Source organism: Dipodomys ordii, unplaced genomic scaffold (genome assembly GCF_000151885.1).
Source record: "Dipodomys ordii isolate 6190 unplaced genomic scaffold, Dord_2.0 Scaffold55, whole genome shotgun sequence".
NCBI lineage: Eukaryota > Metazoa > Chordata > Mammalia > Rodentia > Heteromyidae > Dipodomys > Dipodomys ordii.
Genome location: NW_012267271.1, coordinates 472,192 through 497,431, shown reverse-complemented (window position 1 = coordinate 497,431; position 25,240 = coordinate 472,192). Strand labels below are relative to the sequence as shown.

At 44.7% G+C, this 25,240-nt stretch overlaps 1 protein-coding gene across 6 annotated transcripts in view; it reads right to left on the bottom strand.

Moving 5' to 3' along the window:
- Positions 1–138: 138 nt before the first annotated feature.
- Positions 139–25,240, bottom strand: part of Rabgap1 (RAB GTPase activating protein 1) — a 159,740-nt gene continuing 134,638 nt past the window's right edge. For 5 of the 6 annotated variants that reach the window (XM_013021421.1, XM_013021423.1, XM_013021420.1 and 2 more), the window contains 9 exons: positions 24,020–24,061; positions 23,672–23,800; positions 11,845–11,937; positions 11,067–11,177; positions 6,318–6,422; positions 5,646–5,729; positions 5,094–5,165; positions 3,312–3,509; positions 139–1,778 (listed from right to left, as the gene is read on the bottom strand). In XM_013021421.1, coding sequence (XP_012876875.1) covers positions 1,656–1,778; positions 3,312–3,509; positions 5,094–5,165; positions 5,646–5,729; positions 6,318–6,422; positions 11,067–11,177; positions 11,845–11,937; positions 23,672–23,800; positions 24,020–24,061 — 957 coding nt within the window. In that variant the 3' untranslated portion in view covers positions 139–1,655. Of the gene's footprint in view, positions 1,779–3,311; positions 3,510–5,093; positions 5,166–5,645; positions 5,730–6,317; positions 6,423–11,066; positions 11,178–11,377; positions 11,418–11,844; positions 11,938–23,671; positions 23,801–24,019; positions 24,062–25,240 lie in introns of those variants that run through there. The other variant, XM_013021425.1, reaches the window with a different exon arrangement.

Sequence of the window (25,240 nt, the reverse complement as noted above, 5' to 3'; positions counted from 1 at the left end):
CACAGCTGTGAAGGCTCACTCTCTCAAGCCAGAGTCTGAATCTTCTCTGGGTCTGGCCCTCTCCAACCAGCCTCTGGAGTGGGGGCAGGGGAAGGGGGTTTGGAGCAGGGAGTGATACAACTGACTGCTACAAAGCAATGCTGTTTGTACCAAAATATTTAATGAGTATGCTGTTAAAATAAAACCAACAAAGGAATTAGTAATACAGTTTTACTGGTTTATGTTTCAGTTCATAAAGTTGACACGCAAACTACCCTAGCACAATGTTCACACACCTATTATTAGATGAGCTTACAGCTGTTTTGGTAATTGAACAAGGACACAGGAAGCAGCAGAGGGCATGGTCTGGGGGAGGGGCTGCCACTTTCTCCTGTCACAGTGACCTCAGCAAGCCTCATTACGGCCAACAGAACAGACAGGAAACGAGCCGAGGGTCCTTATATACAAACCACTGCCACGGAAGCAGCTACCTCACAGAGCACAAGCAAAGGACGAAACACCTGCGGGGCGGTCTGTCAGCATATCACCAGATAAATTAACTCAAAGGCTTTCTAAAGTTCCTCTCAATAAAAAGGTGCTAAAAACCTCCATTCCATACCTGTGAAGTGAAAACCTACAGCCCACCTGGACAGTGAGGTTTGCACCTGGCCACCCCGGGAGGGAGGGCTCAGAGCCCAGCAACCCCACAGCTCAGCTCAGCCCTCCTCACGTGTGCACACTAGGAACCCTTAAGTGAGGGAGTGAAGGCAGGGGTGAAGGTAAGTGCCCAAGTGACCGCAGGAGGAAGCGGTGCGGCTCAGCAGCCCGAGTCTGGGAGTTCAACACTGTCAACTTTGTATTGGGGGAAGGTAGTTATATTTATATTTATATTTATATGTATGTACACATGACACATTAAGCAAAATAAGATTTGTCCACGTTATGATTAATCCAGTCTCATAGCCATGTCGCCCAGTCCAGCCTTGTAAAGTCAGTTCTGGCAGCTAGTGCTAAAAGATGACAGGACTATGAGAGTTGCATAGAATTGATCAGAGACGTGAAGAACACCAAAGCCCAAACCTGTGCATGGGATAGGTGAGCGCAACTAGATGGCTTCTGCTATGTCTATGAAACCTTCCTACTTCAAACAAAGTGCTTTTCCATGTCTACCCGGGAGGATTTCTGCTGGCACTGACAGGTAAGAATTATTCTAATTTCCGATCCCCTACCCCCCAACACAAACACATACACACACACACACGTATATACACACATACACATGTATGTGTACACATATACATATATACATATGTGTGTGTGTATATATATAATATGTATATTTGTTTAAAAAAAAGGTTTAGAAAAAAATCAACACACTGAAGGATCCCCAACTCTGATCATGTAAACGGCCTTTATGCTGGGCGCGGTGTGGGCCTCCACGGAGTGACTCCTGGAGTGTGTCCCCAGCCTCAGCTGGGCTGGCAGGCCTGTTGGTGTCAGTGGTGAGGACAGCCTTACCCAGCGGCTGCCTGCTTCAGCAGCTCTGGCCCAACGACCCACCAGTATGCATCATGGATTCCACTTAGGTACATTCTGGTCCTGGAATAAGTCACAGAATCACACACGTGGCCAAGGAAGGCAACAAGAGGTGGCGTGTTCTCTGCAGGCAGCTGCTCTCAGCAAGTCTCTTTGCCTTGAACCCCAGTGGCTGTCTTTATGGAGCTCAGCGTTCGGTTAAACCAGGTCTTCTTGGCTGCCTGCACCTCATTGAGGGCAAGGCCCAAATGGTGCTCCAAGTCCTGTGGGAGGAACGAGGGGATGAGGCATTTGAGATGCTAACTTGGGCCGCACGTGCCCTTTACCTGCGTATCAGCACCTGCCTCACTGTGCCGCAGCACAGAAGCACCTCCAGGATCCTTCATGGAAGGCCCTCCCCGCACTGGCAGTGGGTGGTGCTTCCTGCCAGGCATGCTCCTTGTCCTTTCCCTCTGAGCACCATGCCGCCCGCTCTGATCACAGCTCAGACACGCCGAGACGCTGCTCCAGAGGGTCCCTGGCAGTCCCACCAGCTGCTATCTAGTGCCACCTGGGACACACGCAGTAAGGGAGGGCTGCCCGTGGCCTTACACCTGCCTGGTGTTGGTGCTGGCAGGATTAGCAATGTAGCAGAAAGATTAAAAAAAAAAAAAGCAAAAACCAGATTCCTCACCAGCATGGAGGTTCTGAGCTGGTTGTGTGATGGGAGTCAAGGAATAGAACCTTGTTGCTGTGCTCAGCCTTGTCTGCACATCCTAGTGCTCAAACCGGCCTGACAGAAGACTGGGACAACCTGTGGTGGTGTAAGGCTACTACCTAGGTTGAGGTCCAAGATGTCAGCGCTGCAAGCCAGAGGTGGTGAGATTACATGTGTCATTCCAGCTACTTGGAAGATGAGAGTTAGGAGGATTATAGATCCTATCAAGTTGGGGCAAAAAAGTGGGCAAAGAACACGCCAAATATGACAATGTAATCCTAGCACATGGGAAGCATAATTAAGGGATTCAAGTCCAAGGCAAGAAGCACAAAATCTGAAAATTACAGCAAAAAAGGGCTGGAGGGGTGGCTCCCGTGGTAGAAGGGCTTGAATTAAAGGCCCAGTAACATCCCCTTCCTCCCCACCCCCTTCACCAAGTGGGTAGAGCTGTGTGATTTTACTTATTTTGTGTGTGCACAAGGCCTGTGACTTGAACTCAGGGTCTGGGTACTGTTCCTTAGATCTTTTGTTCAAGACTAGCACTTTATCACTTGAGCTACAGCTCTAGTTCAGGATTTTTGGTGGTTAATTCAAGGTAAGACTCTGTCTTTCCTGACTGGGCTGGCTTTGAACTGAACTGTGATTCTGATCTCAGCCTCCTGAGTAGCTAGGATTATGTTGTAAGCCACTGGTGCCCTGCTGAGCTGTGTGATTTTAAGGCATGTGTTCTGTGTACCACTAAAGAGATGGAAACTATGTAGGTAATCTTAAATTTTATAAAATACAAATCCTTAGGACAGGCTACTAATTAAACATCCACTGATAAAAAGTATTGTACTCTTTGCCTGACTTACGTAATTGTAACCCATCTGTTTTTTAGCATTTTCAAATAAAAACAGTAAAATTTAAAACTAGAGAATTTTAACAAAAACAAAAAGTGTTGTTTCTCCCATGAGGATTACACTCAAAATTAAAAAGAGGTTGGAGAGAAGATCGTAAGCCCACACAAGTCCATTTTATGTGTGTGTCCGTGAGGGAGAATTCTAGTCCACATCACAGAACACGTTCCACAGTGTGTGCTGCGAGCCGCCGCCATTACCTGGATCTTGCACTCGGCTTCCACCAACTGGAGCTTGGTCTGCGCCAGTTCCAGCTCCATTTCTCTTAGCTGGTTCTTGAGTGTCTCCTTCTCTTCATCTGTGTCTGCATCTAAAACCTCCTTGCTTGAGGCGATGCCTTTTACATGTCCTTCTTTGTTGAAAAACTCCCGGCAGCGGTCACAATCATCTACTTTTTGCTGAAATTCAAGGGCAGAGGTGAGAGGGCAGAGGAGCCGCTGTTCAAGGTGGTGTTGGGACCTCTAGGGGCCAAAGGTCGATGTCTCACCTGTGCACCACAGGTTCTAAAGCTTGCCTGTCTTTGGAAATTGACAGGCAACATACCTGGCATTCCATACCAAAATACCAATTGCCCAACATCTGATCTAGAAGTTGCACTGTTAGAAACACAGGCTAGCCAAGATGAGGCTGCGCTGAGATAAAGCTTTGTGTACAATGATTTTTTTCCCTATGGAATTAGGGATACCGAAACTGTCCAAGTGGGAGCTGTTTCTTCAAGGTAGGATGTAGACTCTAAAAACCCTTGAGGAAAATTTTTTTGTAACATAGGAAATTAAACACTAAAGGCATGCTCCAAAAAGTATATAAAATATGCTCACAAGTTAATATTCTGTATTTCAACAAAATAGGATGTTACTGAATATAAAAATCACTTTTAGTTCTTCTAAGAGATATTCTGCCAATCAAATCAGAAAATAAGCAATCCACTATAAAACATCCCAATTTTAGAACTGTAAATGCAAAATTAAATGCCAGTCTTAGAAACTTTAGCTGGAGGTGAGGCTTGAGCAGTAGTATCTACCTAGTCCTGAGTTCAAACTTCAGTACTGCCCTCCCCCCTACTCCCCCAAAATCCATCCATCCATCCATTTGCTCATTAGGGTCAACAGAACAACTAAGAGAACATAGCCCTAAGGTCAGGGCTTGGGTGTGATTCAGTGATTGAGTATCACTTAGCATGCACAAGGCCCTGTGCTTAACCCCCAGCTATTCCTCTTCACCACCTAAAAAAGAGCTTTATTAAAGTCTTGTAGCAGCACATAAAGATGAAAAAGAAAATGGTGCCTCTGGTTATGCTGAGGGGAGGTCAGCGCCATCTCATTCTTGGTGTGTAAAGTCTGTGAGCATGGGTCTCTGCTATATTCCCGTCCCTGAGTTGTAAATACGTAAGTAAGGCATCTTTCACTAAATTGCTCCTTTTGCAAAATATCACAATCTAGTAGAAATAGAAGTTAAGTACCAGTCACTCTCCCCATTCCCCTATCAGGAAAACACGGCAGGTCTTCGTTGTATTTGGATCCCACGACTGCAGAAGAGTCTCCACAGAACAAGGGGGTGTGGGGGGGGCACACCTGTTCCCTCCCCCTCCCTCCTGCAGAACTATACTGGCTATCCCATTTGTCCTGGCCAAGCAACCTGGCCGCTGACTACCTTCCTGATGACATTCTCTGTCCTTGGGCGCTGGGACTTTAAGATTGAAAGCTGGGGCTCTTTTGGTCTCATCTGAACTGAGGTAAAGGGTGTGGGAGTTGTCAGTCACTGACAGTAGACAGGTACCTCATCTGATACACTGCAGCTCGTGTCATTTATTTTGGAGGGAGTGCTGCTAGTGTGGATTGGACCAGGGCCTTGGCATGTCAGGCCCAGTGCTCCACCACGCCAGCCACTCCCCCAGCCAGCTTCCCTCCCAAATCCTGCTGTGCTGAAGACAGCCATAACATGAACTAGGTGATGTAAAATCTTTTCCGCAGAGGAAATCTTACCCGAATTTTCTCAATTTCCACTTTATTAGCTGTCTGCTGCTTCTCCAATCTTTCACTCAGTTGAGAACAAATCTAAAGAAACAAACAAAACCGCAATCTTTTGAATGATGTAGTCATCTGCACAATCTGCAACTGAGATAAACTCTTCAATGCAGCTCTCAGCAGACAGACTGTTCCGGAGGGTGTGGCTTTGTCAAGCAGAGGCTGCTCCAGCTGTGCCAGCCTCCCAACCAGCATGAGATCCCAGCAGAGAGGGGGAGAAAGATTGATCCGATATGTTCTAAAGAACGAGCTGCCTTGGAGAGAACTGCTTTAGCCCATTAGTGGCCATCAGTCCGTCATTCGGAACTGGAACTGCTCTCCAGACCCCTGGCTTTCACTCACCACCTGCTGGACGCTGCAATGGGAGGCGCGGTACAAACGTCCTTTTGTGTGCACACGGGACACAAGCAGGTGCAGCGAGGTCTGGAGACAATGTCCTTCCCCACCAGGGCATGGGACACACGTTCCACCCCCACCACACCCGGCCGGGCTCAGGGCGCAGGGACCCACCTGCTTGTAGTCACCAATGATGGAACTGTTTTTCTTAATCTCCGATTCTGCCTTGTCGAGTTCCCGGCGGCACATTTCCTTTAACTGACCACATACAAAAGCAAAAGTGAATACGGAGGGGAAAAAAATTGGAATCGGCTAACCAGACAGCTCTGCTTCCCCATTCTTCTGCCCTTGGCAGCACTAATTCTGTTCTCGAGGGAGAAAACAGACTCTCAGCGCCCGTGGGCTTCCACAGCTCTTCCCTGCTCGTGTGACCATCCAAGCTGTGGCCTCTTGCTATCCTCGGCGAGGGCCGGGCAGGCAGAGCGGGGCCAGAGCAGCGCTCAGCACCATGTGACCTGGGAGGACCCCGAGGGAAGGGGAGGTTGCCAGGGCACATGCTCGGTACATTCTGGGAGTCAGGCCAGTCTGTGCCCATGGAGCGGGCTCCCTTTTGTGTTGCTTTTCATGCTGAATTTCAACCCACCTCAAAGCCCCGCTGCCTCCTTGTAGGATTTCATGGTAAGAAAACCACTATGTTTTACAGAATAAATAAAAAAGGTCCTTGGGCAGAAACTACAGGCAGTTGTCTCCAGTGCCCATTTTTCAGCTAAAATCTCCACTGGCCGGCATTGGTGGGAAGGCGGGGGGAGGGGGGGGGACAACACAACAACGGCCGGATCCTCTCACCTGAGCAGACTCCTCCTCTAACCGGCGCTTCTCTTCTTCCGCTTCGATCAGTTTCTGTTTGGTCATCAGCAGCTCTTTATTCAGTGCATCAGCCTTTTCTTCAGCCTGAAACATAAAGAAGAACCGAGAACCCAAGTCAGTAATGAGAACAAAGTAAAAACCTAGAACTAGAAAGGGTTTCAATTCCCTGGACACAGGGATGGGAAGTGATAGGAAAATGGCTCTAAGTGGGAACGCTGGGACTAGATTCACATGGGCGTGTGTGCAAGATGGTGCCGAGGAGCTCAGCTTTTGGCAGCAGGTAGCTGAGTTTAGCTCTCCCTGTTCACTGACCAAGCACCACTGGACAAGTCACTGAAAACCTTTCTAAGCTTCACGCTCTGCATCTGAGCCCAAAGCTTGTGAATATGTCAATCTTAATAATAATGATGTGCTCTGGTGTTCTTCTGAACAACATTTCTTTTGCTTCATCCAACATGTGTTGCATTTCACTCTTGTTAAGGAAACTGCCCCCAGTGCAGACACTTCCTTTGATTATCTTTTGTTTTTGTGTGTGTCGGTCGTGGGGCTTGAACTCTGGGCCTGGGCGCTGTCCCTCAGCTCTTCAGCTCAAGGCTAGCACTCTACCACTTGAGCCACAGTGCCACTTCCAGCCTTTTCTGCTTATGTGGTGCTGAGGAATTGAACCCAGAACCTCATGCATGCAAGGCAACACTGAGTTACCTTCCCAGCCCCCCTTGATTATCTTTTTTTTTTTTTTGTCGGTCATGGGGCTTGACCTCTGGGCCTGGGCACTGTCCCTCAGCTCTTCAGCTCAAGGCGAGCACTCTACCACTTGAGCTACAGCGCCACTTCCGGTTTTCTGGTGGTTTATTGGAGAGAGGAGTCTCACGGTCTCTCCTGCCCGGACTGGCTTTGAACCGTGATCCTCAGATCTCAGCCTCCTGAGTAGCTAGGATTACAGGCGTGAGCCACCAGCGCCCGGCCCCTTTGATTATTTTTAATGGCTAGGTTCTACTCTAGAACAGATACCAATGTCTTGTGGGTGGGCTTTTGAGTCCCATGAAAAAATTCTGTGGATTCTGATAGCTGGTCCCTCCAAGAAGGGCAACTGGTGAGTGACTAGTGTGTTAGGGGAAAACAAAGACCAGGTAAGAAGGCTTTACTGGGCCAGGCAGTTAACCTTCTTGCCTCCTGGCGAGGGAGGCTGGTTTTCTGAAACAGAATTTCTGGCATCACTTACTCAACATGGTGGAGTGGGGCTCCTGAGCTTTCTGCTCCACTCTACTTCCTCTCACTTCTTTGGGAGGAACAAGGCTAGAACCTTAAATAGGGAAATGAGGCTACATTTCCAAAATAACTAGCAAAAAGCCAGGCTAGAGTTGTGGTTCAAGTGATAGAGCAAATAAGCAGGACAAGCATGAGGCCGTGGGTTCAAGCCTTTGGCACCAGTGGAACGTGTGTATTCGTTGTCTTTTTTATTTAATTTTTTTGCATTTGTCCTATGAAGTATTAAAAGCATTATAAATGCTCTTTACAGTAATCTACTTTTTTTTTGGTCAGTTGTAGGGCTTGAGCTCTGGGCCTGGGCACTGTCCCTGAGCTCTTCAGCTCAAGGCACTCTACCCACTTGAGCCACAGCACCACTTCCGGTTTTCTGGTGGTTAACTGGAGATAAGAGTCTCACCGACTTCCTGCCCAGGCTGGCTTCATACTGCGATCCTCAGATCTCAGCCTCCTGAGTAGCTAGGACTATATAGGTGTGAGCCACTGGTGCCTGATGTTTTTATTCCATGTACTCATAAGTCGACTTTATTCAGAATAGGTTCCATTAGTTAGGAGATTTCATTGTTATTTTTCCATACATGTCTATAATGTATTCCAATCAATCTCACCACTCTACCACTCCCTGCTCTACCCTCCTTCCTTCCCAAAACAATTCCAAAAGGTTTCACTCATAGTTGCAAATAATCTATTTGCATTTCCTCTTTGCTATGCCAGTCCCCCTTGTGACCAGCAGTACTGTCATCAGTGGAACTTATCATTTCTGCCTGGACTGCTGGCCTCTTGCATTATTACTGCAGTGCACAGGCACACATGCTTCCTCCTGTACTCAGCACTGCTGTGGGCTGACTGAGATGTGTGGAACAGTCAAGTGATGAACTGGGTTTCCTATCTCAAGAGACTTTTCTGACCGCCATGACTCCCGGCTTACGCAGAAGGAAGGCAGAGAGGTGTTTCTCCTGAGCTGTCTCTGCAGCACTGCTGGCAGCTGCATGTCATGTGACTGCCCAGTATGTGTCCTACCGGCCCCCACAATCAGCCCCATGGCAATGGGAAGGTATACAGAAGCTACTGGCCTCACCCAACTGGACTGCTCTGATGGCACCCATTTGTGATGGCACCCTAGTTTATTCACATAACCAAAAAAAGGGAGAACACCTGAGCCTAATAAACGTAAACCCATACTCCTGAAGATCAACAGGGAACAGACTTATCCTCCTACTGAAAACAGAAAATGCAAACTGGTCATGGGAGAAAAACAAATGGCCTCCTAGTAACATCAGACTTCCACCTGGGTCCTCCAGAGAGCATGATGGACTCCACAGGTTAGAGGCACTGGGGACAGGGGCATGGGGATAGCTGACGTTGCTGGAAGCTGTCAGGGAGAGCTCTGGAGAAAGAGGAATCCTAGAACAACTTATAAGGCAACACACAAACTTGCAATGAAACCAAAGATTGCAGTAAAGCAGAAAAAAAGCAAACACAAGTAGAAGACAAATTCCCATTTGGACAAAGCAAAGATAGATATGCTAAAAGTGAAAGGACAGAAAAAGATATCCCATGGAATAACATACGAGTTGGAATTGGTTATGTAAGTATCAGGTATAGTGGATTATTCTATTTCTAAAATGCAGGAGCAGCTGATACCATCTCCTTTTCTCATGTTTGAGAAGCTAATGAAAGCATAGACTTTCAAAGAAATAGACTAGTTGCAGAATTTCTGCCTGTTTGGTGCATGGCAAGATCCTCCCAACGCTGGCTGGCTCGCTGGAGTTCAATACTCGGATAAAATGTAAGTACTGGATGTAAGCTCTAAGCAGCCTGGGCCAACCTTCAGGCCCAGAGGAAACCTAAAGCACTAGAGTGATCCTAGGAGCCTGGTAGAAAAACAGGAGCTTGCAAACTAGTCTAGGGGCCAAATCTAGTGTGTGCCACTTAGGTTTATTTTTTTAAAAATTACCTAGAAGTATTTGTACACGAGTTTCCAAAATAACAAGTGGTTTATGAGTATACTGTAGCTTGATCAGTGTCACCCTTTCAACGCTTTCTCTCACCCCTCCCCTCCCCACCCCTTTCCCCACTCTTCTTAATTTTGTAAGATATACATTAGATTCTTGGCTGAATTATCCCCCTCTTTTCTTCATTTGCCTACTCCTTTTCCCTTGACCCCACCCTACCCCTTTCAAGTACCCACTTCCTGGTGTTTTATTTTGCTCAACTTTGATTTTGCCTTTTAAAGGAATTATACTATTTGAGTTCTCTCTTGACTCTACCACAGCCAAGGTATGGAATCAGCCCAGATGTCTCTCAATGGATGAAAATGTGGTGTGTGTATTATAATACACACGCACACACTCACACACTCACTCACACACACACACACACACACACACTTATCCGTTAGAAAGAATGATACTCTACCATTTGTTCTTTTTTTTTTTTTTTTTTGTCATGGGGCTTGAACTCTGGGCCTGGGTGCCTTCTGTGAGCTCTTCCACTCAAAGTGAGCACTCTACCACTTGAGCCACGGTGCCACTTCTGGTTTTCTGGTGGTTAACTGGAGATAAGAATCTCGTGGACTTTCCTACCTTGGGCTGGCTTTGAACCATGATCCTCAGAGCTCAGCCTTCTGAGTAGCTAGGATGACAGGTGTGAACCACCGGTGCCCGGCCTACGATACTATTTGCAAAGAAATGGAAAGACTTGCAAAAAATGATGTTAAGTCAGGACTGGAGAGACAAAGGATGCATGTTTTCCCCTACCTGTGAAAGCTAGACTGGGTGGCAGGTAAGTGTATGCACATGTATTAACTGAAAGATGGCAGATTCAAGCCACTTAAGTTTGGTAAAAAAAAGTTCTTATTGGAAAACAGCCATATCGTTCCTTTACATCTTGCTTTGATACCAAGGTCATGGTTAAGTAGTGGTGCGAGAAAGCAAGGCCCACAAAGCCTTACATATTTACTACCCCTTTACAGAATAAGCCAGCCCTGACAGGAGCCAGTGAGACTGTACTTCCTCTAAGGGAGGCCTGTAGTCTAGAAAATAGAAACGCTTCCTGCCGGAAAGCCATCCATCTCCAAACCTTTAAGATTAGCAGAAGCAAAGACGGAAGGATGACAGAATCTCTGCCAAGGGAAGCTACTAATAAAATTAACCTGTCGCTCAGGCAAACTGTTCCAAATTTAAAAAAAGCCCCAGATATGCAGGATAACACATTTTCTTCCTGTTAGGGAGGAATTCAAGAGACTGTAATAAATAAATATTGTTAGGAAAGCACCTCAGGAACTCTGGGCGCGGAAACAAAAGGGGCGAGGAAAGCGGAGTGAGAGAACGGCCGTCCCACTGTCTCTCCAGAGGCAGGTCTACAGGGAAGGCAAACCGCAAACACCCAACTCCCAGGACTTCACGTGTTCACAGAGGTCAAGCTGGCCTGTGTGAGCTTTCCCTACAAACCATCACTTACATTATCCAAGTCTTTCCGCAGGGCAATCTTGCTGGTCACCAACTCGTGAGCTAAGTCATCATTTTCCTGTTCCAACCTCATGTTAGCTTCTTGTAGGCGCCTATTTTCCCGCTGAAGAGCAGAAAAAAAACAATTACAGAATGCAAAAAAAAAAAAAAAAAAAAGTCAAGTGGAAACAAGAATACCTCAAGGCCAAATTTCAAAAACAATTCTTGGATCCCTCAGAAATCACAAAGACATGTGACTGGTCCTAACATGTTTCCAAATGAGTAGTTTCTTATTTTGTATCTCCCCACAAACAAGTACTTAACTGATTCAAGTGACCTTATCATGAAGCTACTTCTTTGTAACCGTGAGGAAAGGCCACTGAAGTGTAACAACTGGGCAACTGACTAGAAGCAAAACAGATCTTGCTTTCTCATTTGCAAACTCAAATGCAAACAAGTCTAGAAACAGGAGGAGTGAACTTTAAAAAGGAATCAATAGTCATGTGGCAGTAGCTCATGTCTGTAATCTTTGCTACTTATGAGGCTGAGATCTGAGGATTACAATTTGAATCCAGCCCAGGCAGAAAAGTCTGTGAGATTCTTTTCTCCAATTAACCACCCTAAGGCCTTGAAGTGGAGCTATGGTTGAAGTGACAGAATGGCTGCCAGTCTTGAGCGTAAAAGCTCAAGGCCTGCCTGAGTTCAAGCCCTAGATTCAATAAAGCTAGTTACAGACAGTATGGAGTGAAAATCCTCAAGCTCCGACATCATCCAGCCATAAGCAAACAAACCTCATATCGCTCGATGGGGTCTTCCTGTTGGGCCTGTTGTTCTCTCATGGTGTGATATTCTTTCTCATATTTTTTCAGCTTTTTCTGATTAATCTGTAGGATAAACAACAGCACGAATTGTGAAGAATCAGGATGCGCTCGTGCTTCACTGCCAGCACTTACCACCTGGGCCAGGTCACTAGGCAAAATGTGTTTCCCCACTGGGGATCAGAACCCGCAAAGGCCCAAGACACTGTAAAGTACCCAAGGCTTTTCCTGACAGTGTCAGAGCAAACACCTTACAAATGTCTCCCTCCTAACTCCTATTTTTTATAATTGACTCCAAATCCTATCAGCATCATCACCATCATATACCATTTTATTTAGCCCACGCCAATACTGCTGCTAAATGTGCTCATAATCGCTCTGTAGGGTGGAGGAGGAGCTATTTTATCTCCCTCATTTTAGGTATGAGGAGGCTATGTGGTTGATCACAGATAAGGGCTTGGAAGATCAGGGGCTGGAAGGCTTTGAGGCCAGGCCACTAGACTCCATCCAAAGTCTGCTGTCGCCACCTCAGTCTTGTAACTGCGTCCTATCCACTAGCTCCGCTGTGCTGCCTTCAAACAGGCATTGTCTCTTGGCCATTAAAAACACAGACCTGGAAATTGAAGTGTGATGGTGTCTCTTGTCATTAAAGCACTAAGGAAGCTGAGGTTGGAGGATTGTGAATTTGAGGCCCCACCATATCTAGGATGATGGGCACGTGCTACTGCACCTAGCTTTTTTGGGGGAGGGGGCAGGCCTGTCCTGGGGCTTGAACTCAGATCTCTGAGCTTTTTTGCTCAAGGTCAGTGCTCTACCATTTTGAGCCACAGTGCCGCTTCATGTTTTCTAATGGTTGACTGGAGAGTCACACAGACTTTCCTGCCCAGGCTGGCTTCCAACGGTGATCTAAAGATCTCAGCCTCCTGAATAGCTAGGATTACAGAATGAGCCACTAGTGCCCATCTTTGCCTAGCTTTTTCTGCTGTAATTGGGGTCCCACAAACTTTCCAACTTGGCAAACGCTGAACTGCCATCTTTCTAATCTCAGCCTTCTAAGCAGCAAGGATTACATGTATGAGCCTCCATGCCCAGCCCTCGTTCTGTTTAAAGGTACTGGTCCCTACCAAATTCTTGGAGGAAGACTGCATTTTTAACATAGGTGCCAGAATTTTCTACCCTTCTGCGATGAGGAAGTGGTTCTTTAATGCTTCGGGGAAGCACCATTTTGAAAGTCTCCTAAGCAACTAGGCTTTCTGTGTATGAGAAGAGATGCCAACTTCCCCTTTCCCTACAATGAAATAAGCTACATACCCTTTCAGAGGGCTTAGGAGGCCCAAGGCCCATCCATGGTCCTAGATTAAGAACCTATGAATTGGGCTGGGAAGGTGGCTCAGTGGTAGAGTGCTTGCCTTGCATGCCTGAGGCCCTGGGTTCGATTCCTCAGCACCACATGAGCAAAAAGATAAAAACCGGAAGTGGGGCTGTGGCTCAAGTGGTAGAGCGCTAGCTTTGAGCTGAAGAGCTGAGGGACAGCGCCCAGGCCCAGAGGTCAGGCCCCACAACCGGACCAAAAAAAAAAAAAAAAAGAATCCATGAATTTGGGAATATACAAACATTATTCATATGTTTCATACTTTGACAGAAGCACAAATTCAGTTCATAATACCTCTCATTTGGTCAATAATCTGTCAATAATCTGTCACGGGAACCGCACAATATGCTCTTGTAAAATATATGCTACTTATCAGCCTCTGGAGCAGGCAGAGGCCTGCTGTTGCCAAGGCCAACAGAGAAAAATCGTGAGAGTGGCAGTCCCCCGGGGAGGGAGGGAGGAAGGAAGGCCATAGAGCCCAGGCTTCATGGGTGGACAGACTTCTCTTCTTTTCCTGGCTTTGCCAGTGACTTATTGTGTGAGCAAGGCAAGCAGACTAAGTTTCAGCTTCCTCATCTGCCAAAATCCAAATAGTGGTTTGTAAGAATGATGGTTAGGTGGATCAAATAATAGAAAATGTATGTCCAATGCTCAGAAGATGTCCCAACACAGAGTGGGGTCCTTTCAATAAACAAAATGATGTTATTATGATTGACTCTGGCATGAATCAAGACACAGAACAATGCACTAAACACAAAAAGCATGAAATATACTGCCCTTTAAGAAGGAGCTGGGGTCCAATATGGCTTAGGAAAGCAGTGCAGCCAAGCACTGTTTTCATGCCTGTGATCCTAGCTACTCAGGAGGCTGATATCTGAGGATTGTGGTTAGAAGACAGCCCAGGCAGGAAATTCTGTAAGACACTTATCTCCAACTAATCACTCAAAAAGTGGAAGTGGTCTGAGGGCTCCACTAACCTAGCCTTGAGCAAAAAAGCTTAGGCCCTGAGTTCAAGCCCCTCAACCACCATCCCCACCACTACCACCACCACCACCAACAAAAAAGAAAGCCAGGTGCCAGTGAAATAGGGTGATTGGGTCTGGCCAGTGCCATCTTGGCCACATGGTCGATGGTAGGGTCTGGTATCTTGTCTTCATAGAGGGGGGTGGGGGTGGGGGGGAAATGATGTTCTGCCTCCCTGGAGGCAGGGGGTGGGCACTGGCTGATAGTTTAGTAAACCTGTCAGTCTGGTGCCTGGGACTGGATGTTTCCTGTAACTCTGTCCCCAGACCTAACCTTAGGCCCAGACCAGTTCAGACAGCACTATGCCACGCCTCTGTGCTCATGTCCTGTCTCTTTTTCAGTCACCATGGCATTCCACTTCAGCTCTCCATTGGAGCTGAATTTGGTTTGTTAGTGTTGTTTTTGTTCTTTCTTTCCTCTCTGGCCTTCATGGCTCTGTTTTCTAGCAGTGTTAAGTGTATTTGCTGGCTGCTGGTCTTTGAGACAAGAGTCTCAAAGCATGCAGTCACCGGCCTTTTAATAAAGACTCCTGATTTAATCTTTCAAAATGTGGCTTCTCTGTTTTCTCACCCTTACAACACTGATGGCTCACACCTGTGATACTTGTGACTCAGGAGACTGAGATCTGAGATCGTAGAGCCATGGCTCAAGTGGTAGAGCATCAGCCTTGAGTGAAAAAAGCTAAGGGACAGTGCCCAGGCCCTGAGATCAAGTCCCAGTATCTAAATAAATAAAAAAATAAGATCAGAGGCACGGGGAGTGGAGGTAGCAGTGGAATGTTAGTAGCTCTGCATAGCTAGACTGAAGCCTATTGTGTGGATGAGTGGACAAAATGGGAGTAAGAGGAGGTCTGGTACATAAAGGAGAGCTAAACTCCCAAGCATTGTGATATAGGATTAAAGGCGGTGACACGTGCAACTTCCTGTTTAAAGATGCTTTGGGCAGGGACTCGACTCTAATCTTCCTACTTTATGTAAACTCAGAACAACTCTGAGATGGAGAGAGCAGGGATTATTGCCTCATTTTACTGATAAGGGGTTGAGGCATAGAGAAATGACTCATTCAAAGTCAAGGACCCAGTGATGACACCCAGAGTCAGCACAAGAATGTAGATCATGGGCGCTACCTGGTTTTTACTTATCTGTGTAGCATGACCAGTGCTGAACACAGTTTGTGGCACTTAAGAAATCTGTAACTGAACTGGGCGCCAGTGGCTCCTACCTGCATCCTAGCTACTTAGGAGGCTGAGATCTGAGGCTAGGAAAAGTCCATGAGACTCTTATCTCCAATTAACGACCAGAAGACCAGAAGGGGCGCTATGGCTCAAGTGGTAGAGTGCTTGCCTTGAGCTGAAGAGCACAGAGACAGTGACCAGGCCCAGAGTTCAAGCTCCACAACTGACAAAAAAAAGAAAACGAAAGAAAAAAGAAAAGAAAAGAAATCTATAATGTATTTTGAATTGAAATGACTTCGGGAAAGTACTATGGATACCTGGGCAGAGATCAATACAAGGCAGGCCAAAAGAGCACGGAAGTTTGAGGGATGTGAGCTGCAGCTGCTTTAAAGGAAGCGGCTTCTCTCTCTCTGACTATATATATCCCTGCTGTGCTCACCTGCTCTGGGTCACAAGCAGACAGAACCGGGATAAGGAATGGTGCTCTTAAACTATCTGAAACCAACATTTCATTTAATTGATTAATCTTTAACTTGTTCAAATAGTTTATATTTCTTCAAGAATCATGAAATGGGATTAGGCACATGGTTCTATAATGAGAATGTTTTCCTAAAATACAAGCAAAAATTAGTAGCTGAGGTCCCAGAAGGCGAAGACCAAGGGAAATCACCTTGTTAAAGAAAAGAAAGCAGGACCTCTGCTTTCCTGGTAACGACTGGCAGCATTTAGAATTGACTTCATAGAAAGAGGCACCTGCTACCCACTCACAAGTTCCTCACAAAACCCAGCTCCAGAGAACAAAGAAAGAAATAAAACTAGTCCTGTCTAGGACTATAAGGACAGCTAAATTTAGCCATGGTGTATGGTGGGTAAATCAACTCCAAGCTACAGACTGAACTGCCTGTCATTACATGACCATTACCAAAAGGATCCAATACATAAGCAGCTCTGACCACATTCGTTAACCACAATTACTGCAACCACTGATTTTAGAGTCTTTAATCTCCTAGAATCAAAACCTAACTCTATCACTTACTAAGACCCTTTAGGAATTAGAATTACTTCAATTCTCTAAGTCTTACTACACACATATCTAAACAGATCACCTAAAGTCCTGATAAGGATTAATTCTGTCTGTGAGGGCATCATGTAAGAGTCTAAGAACACATACACAGAGAAGCCTGATAAAGTCATTGTTTTCATTAACCTTAAAATCCTAATACATACCATCTACACACATTATCTGAACAGATAATAAAATTCAAACAGAATTTCTTTTACTTCATGAATATAAATTTCCTTCAAGGTAAATGCTGCTACCAAAAAGCTTCCTGTTTCTTTCTTTCTTTCTTTTTTTTTTTGGGTCCAGTCGTGGGCCTGAACTCTGGGCCTGGGCGCTGTCCCTCAGCTCTTCAGCTCAAGGCTAGCGCTCTACCACTTGAGCCACGGTGCCACTTCTGGCTTTTGTTTTTTCTGCTTATGTAGTGCTGAGGAATCGAACCCAGGGCCTCTGGCATGCAAGGCAAGCACTCTACCACTAAGCCACCTTCCCAACCCAAAGCTTCCTGTTTCTCCAAATGAAAAATGGTTAAGATCACATTAATTTGGAGATATTAATTGCTGTTTAATTTTTTTTTGCCAGTCCTGGGGCTTGAACTCAGGGCCTGGGCTCTGTCCCTGAGCTTCTCTGTGCCCAAGTCTAACATTCTACCATTTGAGCCACAGTGCCACTTCTAGCTTTTCTGAAGTAGTTTATTGGAGATAAGAGTCTTATGGGGTTTCCTGCCTGGGTTGGCTTTGAACCACGATCTTCAGATCTCAACTGCCCGGAGTAGCTAGGATTACAGGCGTGAGCCACTGGCTGCCACTTGATTTTTATAATAAAGTCTTTTCTTATAGATAGTAAAGGTGAACACACTTTATATTTGAAATAACAAATTGCAAGGAAGCAATGGTTCAGAAATTCCAATTCCCTTTGGGCAGAATTCTATAGCAAAGAAGGCAAGTGTTCAAAGTTGGCCTGGAGAACTCACTGAGCCACCTCTTACATACAGCACAGTTCCAGTTTCTTCTAACTAGCATTTCACACTGGTCTTGTTCTAAAAAATTCTTATACAAATATAAGGAAAGAACTTCCCTCTCATATTCCTTTCATTCTTTTCCTTCCATCTTTCCCTCTTCCCTGTAACTACCCTTATAGGTCTTGTTCTATAGCCCAGGCTAGCCTGGAACTTGAGATTGAGATTCTTTGGCCTCAGCCTCCCAAGAGCTAGGATTACTCTGGTGCCACATCTGATCTCCTCTCTTAATTCTTAAATTAAAAAAAAAAATCTTGGAAAAAACTTATGTTAAGTGAAGAAAGCTAGACCAGGAGAAATTTGTGGTAGATAGAATGTACCTATAAATCTATAAGTAAACACAGTTGGGCTGGTGCAATAGTTGTTATAAACAAATTAAGAATAATAGACTGGAGGCTGGGAAGGTGGCTCAGTGGTAGAGCGCTTGCCTTGCATGCATGAGGCCCTGGGTTTGATTCCTCAGCACCACATAAGCAGAAAAAGCCGAAGTGGGGCTGAGGCTCAAGTGGTAGAGTGCTGGTATATAGCTGAAGAGCTGAGGGACAGCGCCCAGGCCCAGAGTTCAGGCCCCACAACTGACCAAAAAAAAAAAAAAAAAAAGGATAATAGACTGTGTGGAGAGCTCAAATGGTATAATCTTTTAGAAAGACTAAGTCAAAGCTCAACAAAGTAAGTACCAGGAATGGGTACATCCAAAGTGGGAGGGTCTAAGAGGAGGGGAGTACACAAACAAAGGGGGATAGTTGGGGAGAATGCAATCAAGAATTCCATGTATAGTGGGGGCGCGGGGTGGGGTGGGGGGCTCACTCCTGTAATCCTAGGTACTTGGGAGGATGAGATCTGAGGATCTCGGTTCAAAGCCAGCCCAGGCTGGAAAGTCTGTGAGCCTCAGCTCCAATAAACCACCAGAAAACTGGAAGTAGCGCTGTGGCTCAAGTGGTAGAGTGCTAGCCTTGAGCTGAAGAGCTGAGGGACAGCGCCCAGGCCCAGAGTTCAAGCCCCATGACGGACAAAAAAAAAAAAAAAAGTCAATGGATATACTGTGAAATTAAGAAAAGTAAGGGAAGGAGTGGGTTGAAGAGGGGTGAGAATGATGACATGGGTGACACAGATCAAGATGCACTGTATTAATCAACTGCTTTGTTATATGGCAGCTCCTCTGTACAACTACTTAAAGATAATTAAAAAAAATAAAAACAAAAGACTGAGCAGGGTTTTCTCAATCGCCCTCTAAATACAGATTATCCACAACATACTGTGCATATGAAATGTGGGGCTCCCGAAACCACCAGGACCTGGAGGAGGAACTGGGTATTAGCAGTGGAAATGATTTATCTGTCTCAGGTCATCTGACCCCAAAAGAGTAATAAATTCAATAAATAGTTAAAATCAACCTTGATACATGTTATTTTAAGAACATGAAATCTAACTCCTCAAGAAATAAAAGATTTGTCTCAAATTAGTCTGCTTTAAGAATACAGGGAAGGGGAAAGTAAAAAGGCCCAGAAAAGCCAGATGTAGACAGGAGAGAGACCCATGGGCACAGGGGATGCAGACCTTTGTGAGCGACACACCCATTTTGTGGCCATTTTGGAGACTGCCACATCATGTTTAAATCTCACTGAACTTTTGCAATACGAGGAACTGAGTGGACAGCATTGAGAATGTGCAGTCTGAAGGCCTGAGCTCTCCTAGCGTTCCTGCTACTGCCCTCCTCGTATCGCCTGGGTCTCCCAGGACTTGGCCAGCCCTACCTGATTGGGTGCTGTGGGGAAGAACGACAGGAACATCAGAAGCTACAACAATGACCACATAACTGCTTCCTTTCTTAGACAGGCTTTCTAGGCATCTTCAGATGCAAGGTATTCACAATCCTCACAGTGAATAAACTGAGCTACAATTAAATTTTTTTTAACAGAATAGGACATCAATGAGCCAGCATTTCCTTTGCAAATTCCATCCTAAAAAGTTCAAAACTGGTTTCCACATCACTCATGTCCTGAACGTCCTTTTCTCCCCAAGGGGCTCAGGTGCACTGTCTGTACTTGCTCCACAGAGCAGGGCTTGCGATGTGTTGTCTGCAATCCCTCTTTACTCTCAGTCAGCAATAATCACTGTGAATGACCACTTGGCAGTAACTGACTCAGCGAATGCTTTGTCTCCCTGATATTTCTTGGTGTTAAGTATAACTGTAAGACAGCCAGTCATCACTAAACTGTATATACTGTATCTCATCTTTTAGCAGAACAACTTTTTTCTCATGTCCTGATAAAACTTAGGCTTTCTATGAATTTCAGAAAAAAATTACTGTCTCACTTAGGGGGAATCATTCCAGGTGTACCTCAAATATACAAAAGTTCCCCAAGCGGGAAGAACTGGAAAGATTTCAGATCTAGGCATGAAATAGACATACTGTACAGACATAGTGAAGGAACCTTGGTTAGCCATAACTCATTGAAAACACAGGCCAGGAATAAAAACACATCAGATGCTATATATTTGTACTGTAAAAATAAAGGCCACAGATCCGGGTAATGGTGGCACACGCCTGTAATCCTAGCTACTCAGGAGGCTGAGAGCTGAGGACCGAGGTTCAAAGCCAGTCCGTGAGACTTTTATTTCCAATCAACCACCAGAAAACTGGAAGTGGCACTGTGGTTCAAGTCGTTGAGTGCTTGCCTTGAGATGAAGAGTGCAGGGACAGCACCCAGGCCAACAACAACAACAAATTAATAATAATAAAGGACCTATTATTAAGGTGCTTGAAAGTAATAAAAAAAAATACAGAAGGTAAAACTTCTGGCTGAAAGCTGGTTTTAAGTCCTGCTGGCTGAAACCTTCTTTGTAAAATACTGAGTAGAAACTCAACAGCACATATATGCATTCATTGAATTGGTATTTATATACCAGATCTTATTTTGCTGTTAAGGATTTGGCAGTGAGCAAGATGCCAAAAAGTCCCTTCTGCTGCTGAGCCTCCTTTCCAGTGGGGGAAGCTGTGACAGAAGATAATGGCATAGAGAGCTACTACAGAAAGCTCTGATATCGCTTCCCTCATATCTGAGCAGGAGAATGGATGAAGTAAGAGTGTTGCCACACAGACAGCTAGGCCAATATTAGAACCACAAGAAACAGCTGATTATTCAAAGGCCTGAGGGTGAACATACTTAGCAGGTCTGACAATGGAGGCAATCAGGGGGTCTGATGTGGAAAGGGCAATGGAGAAAACAATAGGAGAGGGAATTAGGAATCAGAGGAAGTCAAACACTGACAAGGCCAGACCTTGTGGACAATGTATGTGACTGCCAGACCTTGTGGGCCGGGTCAGAACTCCTCAATTCTGCAGTGAGATGAGGCATTCTAGAAGGTTTTAAGGGAGGGGAGGGGTGCAGAAAAGCCAGGGGCCTGACAGTGAGATGGGGATGTTCCTGACGGAGGCAGTGCATACTTCAAGGATAGCTGGGATGTGGCGTGGGAAATGGAAGAAAGAGGCATGGGTGTCAAGAACCCGAGATGGGGATACTGGAGAACAGCATGTTTTGTTTTGTTTTTCTTTTGTAGGGGGAGAAATAAGGAGCAAAAAAGAGGCTCCTTTCTTGTGTGCTGAGCCAGGGTGAGGTGGGGAAGTTCTGTCAGAACCGTGCTTAGTACAAACCTATTTTCCTTGAGCACATTTGTGGATATTGTCTGGTAATTGCTTGAAAAACCAGAGAAGAACTTATTATAGCAGTGGCTATCATTTCTTGAACCCTTACGAATGTCCAGGCACTATGATATTGTAGCTAATTTGCACATACACGTTCCCTTAACCACAGCACTTACACAGTTACATCTTAATTTGAAGAGAAATTTCAAGGACTAATTTCTAGAAGTTCTCTTTCTTGCTTTCAAATAATCTCATTTTACTCATTTTTGTATTTTTACTGTCCCTTAGGCTAACAGGAAAAGTTTTTGTATTCTCCTGTTAACAGAGCAAGAAACCACTGCCAAGTTCTAGCTGTATGTAGTTCTCAGTTTCAGATGGCTCCTGGAAGCCCCAAATCATGCCCTCTATACATGCTGTGTATGGAGCAGTAGAACACTAAGAATGAGTGGTCCCAGAATCCTTTGGGATGTGGAGGTATCTGTTTATATATATTACCTTTGAACTGCTTTCTTCCAAGTACCTGTAGCTTTCTTTTTCATTTCAAATGCATCTAGGTTATTTAAACATTAGTTAGGTTATACTGTATCTAGTCTTGTTATGTGTTAAAAGAAGAAAAGTAAGTGCCAGGAACTGGTAGTTCTTGCCTATAATTATACTTAGGAGGCGGAGATCTGAGAACAAGGTTCGAAGCTACCCAGACAGGCAAGTCTGAGACTCTTATCTCCAATTAACCAATAGAAAACTGGAACCAGAGCTGTGACTCAAAATGACAGAGTGATAGACTCAAAGGGATAGACTCTGAACTAGGCCCTGAGAGGAGACGGGAGCTGGGACTGCTTCTTTACACGTCTTGTTTTTGTTTTAGGGATTATAGAAAAAACAAGAACCTTGGCTCCAACCAGCCCAGTTCTTGGAATGAAAAGAATGCCTCTAGGTCCCCCTCTCCTTAACAACTTGACCCACCTTCATTGTTCTGTTAAGGACTGACCAACTAAACAGGTAGCCAATAATCCGGCTCATCCTGAGTTTACTATAAACTCCGCCTTTCCACACATATATGTTAAACTCCACTAAACTCCTTTGTGTATGTTTACCTTAAGCCCGCTTTACCCTTGCATTTGTGAGTCATTTAAACCCAAAATGATAGGCTGGTTTAAACAGCCATTATGTGACAAAGTGTAACCTCACTGGCCACCTGCATGTGGTCTGGTATGACTGTGCAATCTTTTGGGTGTGTGACAATCTCATTGGTCGCCTACATGACCAGGCTTCACCTTGTGATTTTTGCCTTTAAAAACCTAAGCATGTGGGCCGCTCGTGGTCGCAGTATCAGCTCCCGAGCCTGTGCTGCGGCCCTGGCTGGTCAGTGTAGGAACCTTCTCAATAAAGTTGCTTCTTTAATATCAACTTTGTTGCTGTGGGCTCTGTCACTCCGGACGACTAGGTGGGCTTGCCTGCCTGAGTAGGGGTCTTCCTACTACAACTCAAAGCAAGAGAGCTCAGGGACAGTGCCTAGGCCTTAAGTTCAATCCCCACGACTGACCAAAAAAAAAAAAGCAGAAGGAGCAAAAGGAGGAGGAGGAAAAGAAAAGTAGCATGAATTACCTCAGTCTGACACTTAAGCAGAATTTTACAGTATTATTTACAGATAAAGAAATGAAACCTTAAATAAGACTGGAGCAGCTTGGACTTCAGACTCCTGAGGCCAGGGTTCTGGCTCCATTTTAAAAAGGATACAAGTTTAGGCTGGCATAACCGTCTTGACCTACCGATACTACTTTTTCTATCTGGAGTCATAGAAAGTGAACATAACTATCTTTTAAGTACCATATGCAAATCTAAATATAATTATATATTCTGCACCCTCTACTTGCATCCACCCCAAATTCCAAACAAAACCAAGCTCCCCCTCAGATACTAAAATCAGAGAATGCTCAAATCTCTTATATAAAATGGTAGAGCGTTGGCATACAACTTGCACAATTCTTTCATATACTTTACCTAATCTTGGATGACATATAATATCTAGTACACTCGAATGCCATGTAAATAGCTGTTCAAGTGCATTACTTATGAAATAGTGACAAGGAATGTCTATAAATGTGCAGCTCAGCACAGCTGCACGTTTTCTTATTATCTTCAATCCACAGTTGGTTGAGTCTCCAGAGGTGGAACCCACAGATACTCACACCTTACTGCATGTGATGTGTCATAGCCAAACACAGGCACAATAAATATTGTATAAAATTACCTCCAGGCTAACAGGTGCATATGAAATATAAATAACTTTGGGAGTTAGACTTGGGTTCCATCCACAAGATGGTGTATTTATAAATACACAAATATATAAAAAAATTATTGAAATCGAAATCATGGCAGTAAGCAACTGGGATAAGATATTCTCAGCCTAGGTTATCATGTTACATCTTATAAAGGGTAATAGTTTCACCAGGAAAATGTGAGACATTAACTGAGAAGACTCTTTACTAATGCAAAAATTATATTACCTTCATGTTGCAAGCTAATTCCATTAGTTTTTTAGCATTTTCTTCTGAGCGGTATCTTTTAGGAAGCTGAACCCTGAAGAACTTCAAGGCGCCTTCGAAGTCTGTCAATAGCAGGTCATCCCTGGAAGTCTTGAAGAAAGTAAGAAATTACATATAGAAAACAGGTTTGACCTGAAGAGACACAAGAAGCATTTTATGATTCTGGTTTTAAAAGAGTCACTTACTTGCACATTCTCCCTGTTAGGGAAAATGTTAGAGCACAGAAAAAGCTTAGAATGAGACTTTGACAGAGACACTGCCGTGCTTACTGCGGAGGGCAGACAATGCAGCTCGCAAAGGGACACATACCTTTAGCAATCCAAGGGCGACATTAAAAATGCCACTTATTCCCTGAAGGAGAAAAGACAAGAAGAACTTGTTCAGTGTTCTGCGTAGACTGTTCTGCCATTTTTCTTTGAAATATTCCACCATTGTAGAGAAACCATGAAACTTAAGTAAAGAATGTACTGTACCGGACCTATCTTGAAAAGCAAAGGCTGTGGCATATGACTGAAAAGCACTTAAAAGAAGATCCAACCTCAGGTTTTTCAAAAAGAAGAACTTTTCTAGCCCTATTCTCATATTCAACAAGAAATAATGCTCTTCCAAATAGTCCATGATTCCAAACCAAAAAAAAAAAAAATCAGTCATAAAATCATGTCCTATCAGGCAATTACTAGTGGTGAACTTTTCCTCTGTCCTGTGATCACCCATGAACCCTATATCCCAAAACTGAATTTGCTCTGGGCTCCCTCAGATTTGATATCCTTCATCTGACTAATCTGGGAAACATAAAGGCAAGGAACACACACAGGGAGGGGAGGCACTAACACCCCCATCAAAGTAATTGCAAGTTTCTAGAGCTCTGTTTCTGTAACTAGTTCCCCCTGAGGGTTTTCTGAGATAATTAGTTATAAAGTTTATGCAAATCCTTTAGTATACCACCTGGACCTCAGTGATTACCTAACAGATGGTTGTTCACATTTGTGACAACAAAATTTACAGGCTTGATACCAGATTTGTTATTATATAAATTATGTCATATCCAAATAAAGCTGGACTTGGAGGCAGGTTAGAATAATAGTATATTGTTAACTTTTATTTCCTATAAAGTATCTTACAATATTTTAGGCTGGATGGTAAATATAAATTGCTTATGGATTTTTTTTTTTCCAGTCCTGGGCCTTCAACTCTGGGCTGGGGGCCCTGTCTTTGAATTCTTTTCTGCTCAAGGCTAGTGCTCTACCACTTGAGCCACAGCACCACTTTTGGCTTTTTCTGTGGTTAATTGCAGATAAGAGTCCCATGAACTTTCCTGCCTGGTTGCCTTTGAACTGTGATACTCAGATCTCAGCCTCCTGAGTGACTAGGATTGCAGTCATGAGCCACTGGCGCTAGGCTTATGGATTTTTGTATGCTTTGAATGTAGTACAATCCCAACAAAAAGTATAGTACAGATATGTATGTGTCTACAGATGTTCAAGTACATAAAATGAAAAAACTATGTCTATGACATACTTGTATTATTCA